Source organism: Garra rufa, chromosome 7 (assembly GCF_049309525.1).
Source record: "Garra rufa chromosome 7, GarRuf1.0, whole genome shotgun sequence".
NCBI classification, from domain to species: Eukaryota; Metazoa; Chordata; class Actinopteri; order Cypriniformes; family Cyprinidae; genus Garra; species Garra rufa.
The window spans coordinates 37,094,975-37,107,000 of record NC_133367.1 but is presented as its reverse complement, the minus strand read 5'-3'; the positions used below and the strand labels follow the sequence as shown (position 1 = coordinate 37,107,000).

Genomic DNA, 12,026 nt, shown 5'->3' with positions numbered 1-12,026 from the left:
TATGAAGGACCAGCCCTAACCCCACCCCAAAACCTAACCCTCACACAAATAATACAAAATGCTTGATGAGTGATGATGAGTGATGTTGTACGAATTTGTATGATTTTTGAAAAATTGTACAACACGAATTGTATAAAATTGTACAAATTCATAAAAATTTTGGAAGATCTTACATATTTCACAAGATGCCAAACTCATAGGAATTTGTATGAAGGCCCACCCTTTACCCACTCATAAATATACCCCTCACACAAAATTGTACAAATGATGTCTTACGTATTCATGATTTTTGAAAAATCACCAAAATGCTTGAGTGATGTCGTACGAATTTGTATGATTTTTGAAAAACTGTACAACACGAATTGTATAAAATTGTACAAATTCATAAAAATTTTGGAAGATCTTACATATTTTACAAGGTGCCGAATACATAGGAATTTGTATGAAGGACCACCCCTAACCCCGCCCCTAAACCTACCCCTCACACAAATCTTACAAAATTGTATGAGTGATGTTGTACAAATTAGTAAGATTTTTGAAAAATTGTACATATTTAAGAGGTGCCAAATTCATAGTAATTTGTATGAAGGAGCACCCCTAACCCCAACCCTAACCCTACCCTTAACACAAATTGTACAAAATTGTACGAGTGATGTCTTACAAATTTGTACGATTTTTGAAAAATCGCATATATACATTTTACGAGAATTTGTATGTACAAATTCGTACAATCCTACATATTTTTCACAAGGTGCCAAATTCATAGGAATTTGTATCAAGGACCACTTCTAACTCTGCCCCTAAACCTACCCCTCAGACTAATCATACAAAATAGTTTGAGTAACGTTGTACAAATTCAGACAATTTTTTTAAAACTCTTATTTTACAACATGCCAAATTCAAAGGAATTTGCATGAAGGACCGCCCCTAAACCTACCCCTCACATAAATCGCACAAGTGATGTCATACGAATTCGAGAAGAATTTGTATGACAGACCACCCCTAACTCCGCCCCTTAACCTACTCCTCACACGAATTGTACAAAAATGTATGAGTGAGGTCGTACAAATGCGTACAAATTCATCACCTCCTAAAACACAAACAAAATGGTTGTGAGATAGCGTTGTATATACACACAATAAATGCTTTATAACCATTGTATGTACTTGAAATGTAAACAATATAACAATTTAATTAAATTAATAACAACAATAAAACAAGTTAGTTATAGTTTAGTATAGAAAATTTTATTCTTCGTAATGGACGTATAGGTCTTGAAACACATTAAAGTCCATTGTGACCAATATATTTGCACCAGCTTTCATTTCTCATCATTTTTATCCTTACTACTCCATGAATCATTTCTCAACATAATTGACATGTTAAGAATTGTTACAATTGTTACAAATCAGCTCAAACATCCTGTTTAGAAATGAACCAATGGATATGATCTAAAAAAAAAAAAAAAGAAAATCAGGGACAGGTTGAAAACCAAAATGAAATTTCAAATCCGCTCCGCCGTCTGGGAGTGAGATGCACTTTTAACGTTCAAGAAAAGTCTCTGAGGGCAGAACGATGTCTGATTGAAGGTGTGAGAGAGGAGGCAGGCTTCACTGCTCGTTCTGTTGGCTGTCTGTGATGGAGGTCACGGCCCCCTGGCCTTTGTTGACGTCACTGATACAAGCCCACTGTCCGTCCACTGACTCCTTCCACAGGGTCACCTACAGGTAATAAGTCAATGGGAAATATAGTCAATGACAGTAACATTATTGTGCATACATACACGATTTTTCAAGAAATTAATACTTTTATTCAGCAAGGACACATTACATTGACTGGTTAGAGGCCGTTAGATAAAAGCAAACATCCTGTCTTCCCGTTCCAGGGACAGTGACGCAATCTAAAGCTCATCTCGGTGGTGTAAAATAATTTAACGAGCCACGGTTAACCATTAGTTAAAAAAAAACATAACAGTGCCTGCTTTAGCTGCCTAGAGCCACCTAGTCAGAACAGTATTTAACCTGCGCTTATTTTCAAAGGGCTTTTGCATTATTTAGCTGTCTGTTTTACAAATGCATCAGATAATGGCACCTACGGTGGAGAGTAAATGGCCCGACCCGCCGCTCGCCGTTGTGAATAATTACAAGGCAGAGCGTCGCAAAGAAAACGCAACAACAGTCTTTATTTAAATAACGGCAACGTCGAGGACCCGTTCGCTCACGCTGGGCAGAGTGCTGGGTGATATAACCTCAGTCATTAATTCCTGAACCTGAGAGTGCTTTAATAGTCAGGCACTGTAAAATGAGTAATGATGCTGGGTAAATGGCAGCACCGCAGTGCTGTAAGCTGCCCACATGCTCCAGCGGAGCATCTTCACTCCGTAATCCCATGGGACGAGAGCCAAAGACTGTCAACATAAGTTTCACGGTGGAAAAGTGAATGAATCACAATGAATTTGTCAGAACATTCGCGGCCTGTCCTTTAGTTGGCGACGGGATGAATCATGTTTGGCGCACAACATCCTGGAGGACATCCATCCTTGGATATCAGAGCGTTTATTAGTATTTATTAGCAGTGCTATTTTAGTATTGAGATATAATTAAAGTTCTTATGTTTTGAATTTGTTTTCTGTTGTCATTTAATAAATGAACTAAGTTTTAATAAATGTTTTTGTTATTACTATTACTATTACTGTTATTACTAAGTTTTTAGTGCCAGTGTTGGGCACGTTACTTTAAAAAAGTAATTAGTTATAGTTATTTCTCACAAATAGTAACTAAAGTTAGTAACCGAGTCACATCATTATAAAAGTAACTAATTGCCAGGGAAAGTAACTATTGTATTACTTTTTTTTTTAAAATAATTCAAATATGTCAAATAACTTGAATGCCCCCAATATTAAATATGGTGAATAAAAAAAAAAAAACATTGGACACTAATCTACACTATTTTAATGTTGCTGTGGGACAATGTGAGCGACGCCTTCCAGGGGCTAAATATCACGTTATTGGGGTCGCTTGAATCCGTGGACATGAAAAACATCCTACAGCAACACTGTTAAACCCCCTGGTCTAAGACTGCACCAATGCGGTCTGTCTTGTTTTTTCTCGATGACTGCGAAAAGAACTAAAATACTTAGTCAATTAAAAACTGCAAAGGGTCTACTTTTATTTGTGTGTAGTGATTATAACAAGAAAACAACGTGCTTCTCTAAAATAAAAAAAATAAACAGGGTGCGCTTTCCACCATCTGGGTCCCCATAACCGCTTTTCACAGACTTACTTTTATTTTAAAATGTAAAAAAGGATTTAAAATGTAATTTTTAAACATCCACGTGAGCCGCACAGACACGTAGGTAAACGAGATAAAGGAAAAAAAAAAAAATCTTGGCTACTTTTCGTTTGTGGAACACGACGCACTGAGAAAAATAAGCCAGAATCAGAAGAAAAATGGTATGTAATGCCGCATTTTAATGTCAGTAACGGCATTGTAACGGGGGAAACGGTAATTAATTTGATTACTCGTTAGGGAGAAAAATGCTGTTAGTAACGCCGCTTTGACGCGATCGACCCGAGTGCAATAAGTAGTAAAAATAGCAGTTACATAGTCTAAGGGTGCTTTCACATCTGTGGTTCGGTTCATTTGGTCCGGACCAAGGGCAACAAATGATACATTGTAGCATTTTTCTGCCGTTTTGGGTCCTTTTCACACCATACTGATTGCTCTGGTCCGAACCAGTTGAAACGAACCAAAATGCAGTCATGTGACAACATCCACATCACTCGTTGGCCAGATCGTGTCATTGAACCACTGATCTATAATAGAGAATTATATAGATCAGTGTATTGAACGTATTTTCTAAACTGTTAGGCACGTTTTTTCAATTCGCGAACGCGGCGCATCGAGATAAAAACATCTCAACTTTTCAGGATGCTGCAAGCGCACCGCAGGTCATGTGACATGAACCAACCAATCAGCTTCATCCTTTCCCTTAATAACATTGAAAGCACTGGCAAGTTGGAGAAACAGCTTATACAGGAATAAACATTTTTTAATAAATATAATAGCAGAGCTACTGCAAGCGATTTTAATGCTGAAAATCCATTTATCCTTTGCTGAAACTTTAGCGTATTTATGGAGAGCGCAGGTCATGGTTGCTTAGCAACGGCAGACGCCACTGGAGCGCAAGCTTTCCACGCGTTTTTAGGCGCGACATGTGAACGGCCCCTTAAACAATGAGAAAGATTGTAATGTTCTTGTGAGTTTTTGAAAGTTGGGACCTATCTGATCATCAGACCAAATTTATGAGGCTCCGCACCTCCTCACAACTCCAAGTTTGTCCGCGAGCTGTCAAGGGGCTATGTTGCTAAAGCGCTAACTGTCAACAAATACTTGTCCTCATCCCATAATGAACAGCGCAGCAGACTACGGCAGCTGGATTAGTCCAAAAAGGTGCAGTACTTTTTGCGGTTGGGTCTGTTCAAGTTCGGTTCATGTTCTCACCATAAACGAACCGCTCCAGTGTTCGTTTGAAAGCGTACCGAGACCACCTCTTCAGGCAGGTCTCGGTACGCTTCTTTGGTCCGCTTTTGGTGCGCACTCGAGTGCGATTGCTACATTCACACCTGCCCAAACGAACCGTACCAACAGGGAAAACGAACTCTAGTGCGATTCAACCGAACCAAATAAGGCAGGTGTGAAAGCACCCTAAATAGCATCTAAAGCTATTTGCACAGCATATCGCTAATAAAATACTGCTACTTTCACAGTGTAAATGCTGTCTTATTTAATACATCGTTTTTATTCATTTTTATTTTAGTTTTAGTTATTTGAGTACATCAAGTTAAACTAAAAATGAGAAATATTGCCTTAGCAACTAGCTGAAGTTTATTTTATTTTTTAAACATTTTAATTTTAGTTAAGGTATATTTTATTTCAAGTAAGTGTTTTTAATGGTTTTAGTTAACTATAATAGCCTTGTTTATTAGTATAACTATATTAGTGCTTGTATTTTAAACGTATTAAAATGGTCTGATGTTGCATTTTAAACTGCTAATTTTAATGAAATTATTTAATTATTTAAACATGTATTAAAAGTAAATAGTGCTTGTTATTACAATATATTGGTTGATAAATGAAAGTGATTAATTATATTATACATGAACAACAGTTCAAAAGTGTGGGGTCAGTAACAACTTTTGCATATTTTTCAAATAAAATCTTTTATGCTCATCAAGGCGGCATTTATTTGCAAAAACAGCAATATTGTAAGATATTATACAATTTAAAATGTTTCTATTGTAATATCTGTTAAAATGTAATTTCTGTGACCAAAGCTGAATTTTCAGCATCATTCTGATATGTATGTGATATGTGATTTGTTGCTCTCAAGAAACATTTCTTACTATTACTATTAACAATGTTGAAAGTGATTTATTTTTTAAGGTACTTTGAAGAAAGGAAAGTTCAAAAGAACAGCATTTATTTGAAAAAGAAATATTCTGTAGCATTATTATTATTAATTTATTTGTTTTTTTACTGTTAGTTCTAATCAGTTAAATGCAACTGTGCTGAATAAAAGTATTAATTAAAATGAATAAAAAAAATAATTGAACTGTAGTGTATTTTACATAACATAAATAATGTCTTTTACTGAAATATGTAGTAGAAAACCCATGGATGATTTACATTATTAAAAAAATCCTCATCGTTTTATACAAATTTTAGACTATGGGAGGCGCCATTATTACGATGACGTCAAATAGTTGCACTCGGTGAGCTACTAGCGCTACCTGTTGTTATTTTAACACATCTCGGAAAATAAAATACTGATACGACGCCACATTGTGCAGCTTTTGGTTGTAAGGCCAACAAGAAAAGCGATGTAAGTATTAACTGCTTTCCTAGTGATAAGAGGAGCAGAAAAAAATAGGAAGATGCCTGTGGATGAATAAAACTTTCTAAAGACCTGCGCCTTTTTTCTCTCCACTTTAACCCGGATGCCTTTGAGGCTTTTAGTAGACCACAGCTGCTGAAAGAGCTTACATACGGCAGAGACAAGAAACGCTAGATGCCATCCTGGATGTAAACATGTGGACACTTGTCAACCTATATGCTTATATCCATCGCCATCTGTAAGCTCTTTCAGTAGCTGTGGTCATTGTATCAGTATATTATTCCCCGAGTTGTGTTGAGGTAAAAATAGCAACAGGTAGTGCCAGGTAGCTTTCCATTCTTTTCCCTCTTCTTATCGCTAGGAAAATCAGTCAAGACTTACATCACTTTTCTTGTTGCCCTTCGACTTAAAATTCCTACCAAAAGCCGCACAATATGGCATCGCATCAGTATTTTACTTTCTGAGGTGTGTTGGGGTAAAAATAGCAACAGTTAGCGCCAGTGATGAAATGAAATAATGGCGCCCCCCATAGTCCAAAATATGTATAAAACAATGTGGTTTTTTTAAATAACGAAAATCTTTCATGGGTTTTCTACTACACGTTTCAGTAAGAGACAACATTTATGTTATACTAAGCCATACAAGTCTTAATACCCAGGGTTCCCTTTAAACATTCTGAACTTCATTTGCTACAACAGTTGATTTAAAAAGCCATCATTCATTTTTTGATCAACTATTGCTTTAACTCCAGACTCTAGAGTCATACTGGAAAGGTAAAACGGAGCACATACTTTGTTGTCTCCTCCTGACACGGCCAGGATGTTTCCTGTGATGGACCAGCTCACATGCCACACCACGTCATTGAATTTGTGAAGAAGTTTGGCCGTCCAGGTGTTACCGGCTGGGTCGTCACACGTCCAGATGAACACACGACCATCCTATGGTGCAACATCATTTAATATATTGTAAACTAATATAATACAAACCATTTGTGCATTTCCCAGATACTTTTATACAACTTACATAGCAAGGTATAAACTGTCATTCAATAGCTTGGGATCAATAAGATTTTAAATGCTTTTTTTCCCTTCTGCTCATCAAGACTGCTTTTGTTTGATTATTATGATTTTAATATACTTTAAAAAACAATGTATTTCTGTGATGCAAAGCTGAATTTTCATCAGGCATTACTCCAGTTTTCAGTGTCACACTCTCCTTCAGAAATCATTGTAATATGTGACCCTGGACTACAAATCCATGTTTAAGTAGCACGGGTATATTTGTAGCAATAACCAAAAATACATTGTATGGGTCAAAATTGTCGATTTTTCTTTCATGCCAAAAATCTTAGGATATTAAGTAAAGATCTTGTTCCATGAAGGTATTTTGTAAATTTTCTACCATAAATATATCTAAACTTCATTTGAACAAATTTAAAGGTGATTTTCTTAATATTTAGATATTTTTGCATCCTCAGATTCCAGATTTCCAAATAGTTGTATCTCGGCCAAATATTGTTCTATCCTAGCAAACCATACATCAATGGAAAGCCGATTTATTCAACTTTTCTGATGTAAAAATTACCCTTATGACTGGTTTTGTGGTCCAGGGTCATATATGTGACCCTGGACCACAAAACCAGTCATAAGGTTAAATTTGACAAAACTGAGATTTCAAAAATCAAAAAGACTGAGAAAATCACCTTTAAAGTTGTCCGAATTAGGTTCTTAGCAATGCATATTACAAATCAAAAATTACATTTTGATATGTTTACAGCAGGAATTTTACAAAAAATCTTCATGGAACATGAACTTTACTTAATTTCCTAATGATTTTTGGCATAAAAGAAAAATCTAAAATTTTGACCCATGCAATGTATTTTTGGCTATTGCTACAAATATACCCCAGCGACTTAAGACAGGTTTTGTGGTCCAGGGTCACATATATGCTGATTTATTATCAATGTTGGAAACAGCTGTAACACATGCTTATGTTTTAAAAAGTAGAAATCTTTTAAGACTTTACAAGGCTGCAAGATAAGATATAATATCGCTTTTTATCAATTTAACACTTCCTGGCTGAATTAAAGACACTTAAGACTAGAGTAATGATGCTGAAAATTAATTTTCAAGTATATTAAATAGAAAAATCACTATTTTAAATTGCATTAATATTTCACAATATTGCAGTTTTTTTTCTGTATTTTTAAATCAAACAAACACAGCCTTGATGAGCAGAAAAGATATCTTAAAAAAAATCTCAAACTTGTGAACGCAGTGTACATTTTAATAGTTAACACATTCCTAAGAATTCTAACACATTGCTTTGCCAGGAACATTAATTTATAGTTCAATCAACTTAATAAATTTCATTTAATTTAACTAGATTTTACTACAATTATTTCTTCACAACGATATACAGTACAATGCTAATAGTAAAGCATTTGGCTGTGATCACCTGTGAGCAGCTGGCGATTGTGCTGGTAGGCAGACCAATGGAAGGAGCCCAGCCAACATCTCTCACCCAATCACTGTGCGCCTCTAGCTTCTGGTCCTCTTTCCACTGACCGTCCTCTTCTCTGAGAAGAAATTATGAAAGTCAGCACATTATTTCAAGACATTTCAAATAAATGCTGTTCTTTTGAACTTTTACATTCAGAGTTTCCACAAAAATATGAAGCAGAACAACTTGTGAACATTGATAATAATCAGAAATGTTTCTTGAGCGGCAAATTAGCATATGAGAATGATTTTTTGGACCATGTAACACTGAATGCTAGAGTAATGATGCTGGAAAATCAGTACTTATTACAAGAAAAAAAAATCACATTTTAACTCATTTAAATAGAAAACTTTAAATTGTAATAATATTTCACAGTATTAATAAGCATCAGGAACTTCTTTCAAACCATTTAAAAAAATCTTAATTATTCCAAATGCCAATGCATAACATTTTATTTAGTTCTTTTTGAATATTTCTATTTATTTCTATGTGGGTCTATTGGCGCCCAAGTGTCGCAGTAAAACTTACAGCAGGTGCTCGCCACTGTACTCTCTAAAATAAGGGCTGCACTCACTTCCACAGCTTGACCAGATTGTCACAGCCTCCAGACACAAATCTCTTGATGTAGTTGGGCTTCTGTCCTGTTGGCTGCTCAATAAGACTCCCTGGGACAACAGCTGGGGCCCAACTCACAGCGTTACAGCCGATCTGCCAGCGAGAAAAGAGAAACCATTAAAAAAACTCAAATAACAGGATGCAGTACAACAAACTGGGCCAGTCTTGTACGACATCTACCCCAGGTGACAGAAACCTCTTCATACTGCATGTCTAAAATGCTGTGTGTCCAATCAGCACTCATGAATATTCAAAAAAGTTTTACATTGTCAAGATTTTGCTGTAGTTCATGAAAAAATTTGAAATTTTCAAAAAATTCTGAAGGTTTTAATTAAATATAGTAATAACATAGTAATTACACAGTAATAACAGACAAAAACTGCAATTTTTGCACATTTACTCAATAATAAGAAGTTCTTGATAAGATAAATAATGGTTTTAGTTGGAAAATATTAAGTTTCACAAGCTTACATTCCAGCATGTCAGAAAAATCCTTTATTTTTCACAGATTCTTTGGTTTTTCAGCATTTTTGTGTATTTTACCCTTTCCGACAATGACTGTGTGATTTTGAGAACCATCTTTTCACACTGAGGACAACTGAGGGACTCATATGCAACTATTACAGAAGGTTCAAAAATTCACTGATGCTCCAGAAGGAAAAAGAATGCATTAAGAGCCCGCGTGTGAAAAGTTTTGAATAGAATGAAGGTGTGTATATTTTTCTTATTTTGACTAAATATTATATATTTTTTTTCCATTTAGTACTGCCTTTAGAAGCTACAGAAGATACTTACATGTTTTCCAGAAGACAAATAAGTTATTAAATTTACCCTGATCTTCAAATTACAAAAAGTTTTCACCCCCTGGCTCTTAATGCATTGTTTTTCCTTCTGGAGCATCAGTGAGTATTTGAACCTTCTGTAATAGTTGCATATGAGTCCCTCAGTTGTCCTCAGTGTGAAAAGATGGATCTCAAAATCATACAGGCATTGCTGGAAAGGGTTCAAATACACAAAAATGCTGAAAAAACAAAGAATTTGTGGGACTTTTTCTGAAGAACAGCAGGCATTTCTACTATTCAAGACAAACAAGGCAATCATGAACAACATTTTGCAGATTCTCCAAGGTGTGTGTAAACTTTTGACCTCAACTGTAAACCTTTATTTATTAGAGCCCTGTAGATCTATATTTTAGCATACTGTGGTCGCATATAAAGGCAAAACTCACTGTATGTGCGTTGTTGATCTTCTTAATATCCCAGTGTCCATCTCCAGAGCAGGTCAGCACTGAAATGGCACCGTCTGAGCTGCCACAAGCCAGAATCAAGCCGAAGTCATAGGGTCCCCAGCAAACAGAGTTCACTGCGGGAGAAAAGAATGTGTGATTGTTCACAGCGGGAGGCATTTCTGTGCCACAGTGTTTGATATGAGCATCAAAAGTGTGAAGTTACCAGAGGAGTCGTGGCCTGTGTATTCATACATCTTATCCCAGGTGCCGTTCTCCTCCTTCCAGATGATCACTTTTCTGTCGTAGGAGCAGGATGCCAGGATGTTGCCGTACATGGGGTGAGCCCAGGCTACCTGCCACACTGGACCTTCATGACTGCCCAAAGAGATTCAGATTATTAAAATGCAATAATTTGCCGTATTATCCGTCATAAGTAAGGAAAAATGTACTTTGTTTTTTCTTACTTTGAAATTTGTTTTGATTAGCATTGAAAAGCTATAGTTGTAACTATTGTGATCGTCTCCTGAAATTTTGGTTTCATTTTTGGTATAACGGCAAGCCAAGTTTTTTTTGCGTGCTTCACTCACCCCCTCAAATCAGCCACGAGGATCTGCCCTCCATTTTTGACGTCAAAGATCTTCACGGAGCGATCCGAGGAGCAGGTGGCCAGTCTGGTGCCGTAATAATCCATCTGAGCATCATGCTGAACACACAACGACAAAACAGAGTCACAATGCTGGAAAAGAAGCAGTAAAGGTAAAGATGGAGGCAGGATGGATGGAGAGACTCACGATCATATCCTCATGAGAGGTGTCCACTGTGTTCATGACCGAAACCTGAAAGACACAAGACCACAGACGTGCTGAAAGTTATACATATAACTTTAATATACATCAAATCACTTCAAATTATCAAATCAATATTTCATTAATATTATCTTAATAAATATAGTATAATGTAAAAAGTTATGCAAGTAATCAAATATTTTGAAATTTTATTACTATTATTCAATAATTATTTAACATGTAAGTAACTGAATTACATATTTTATTCAACTGACAAATACTGATATGCATTATTCATTAGATTTGTGCTGTCGAATCGATTAATCACATCCAAAATAAAAGTTGAAAAACAAAAAGCACAGTATTGTAAGTTGATAGGTCATTAAACTCAGATCCTAACTACATCTGCTTGTCAATATTAATATTAATAATGATGATAACATTGTAAAAACTGAAGCCTATGGATTGGACATTGCAGTAGATGCCTTTGATACACTATCAGTCACAAGTTTTTGAACAGTAAGATTTTATGTTTTTTTTTTTTTTTTTAAGTGTCTTCTCACCAAGCCGCATTTATTTGATTCAAAGTACAGAAAAAACTGTAACACTTTGAAATATGTTTACTGTGTAAAATAGCTGTTTTCCATTTAAATATATTTTAAAATGTAATTTACTTCTGTGATTTCAAAACTGAATTTTAGCATCATTACTCCAGTCTTCAATTTAACATGATCCTTCAGAAAGCATTATAATATTTGATTTGCTGCTGCTGCTGTAAAAAAAAATAACATACATACATATATATATATATATATATTATTATTATTATTATTGTTGAAAACAACTGAGCAGAATTTTTTCAGGTTTCTTTGATGAATAGAATACGATGGCGTTTTTCAGTGCCACGTTAAAAAAAATCTAAGATTACGAGACTAAAGTCATAATATTTCAAGAATAAAGTCGAAATATTAAGAAAATAAAGTCAAAATATTACGAGAAT

The 12,026-nt window shown here is 35.4% G+C and overlaps 1 protein-coding gene across 1 annotated transcript; it reads right to left on the bottom strand.

Annotated features, from left to right (window-relative positions):
- Window positions 1-1,225: 1,225 nt before the first annotated feature.
- On the bottom strand, window positions 1,226-11,098 carry sec13 (SEC13 homolog, nuclear pore and COPII coat complex component). Its single transcript, XM_073844598.1, has 8 exons — window positions 11,033-11,098; window positions 10,829-10,944; window positions 10,465-10,616; window positions 10,242-10,375; window positions 8,973-9,106; window positions 8,354-8,474; window positions 6,688-6,834; window positions 1,226-1,721 (listed from the first exon to the last, which is right to left on the bottom strand). Exons 1-8 carry the CDS (start codon window positions 11,066-11,068, stop codon window positions 1,611-1,613), a joined length of 951 nt encoding a protein of 316 aa, XP_073700699.1. The 5' UTR covers window positions 11,069-11,098; the 3' UTR covers window positions 1,226-1,610.
- Window positions 11,099-12,026: the final 928 nt, after the last annotated feature.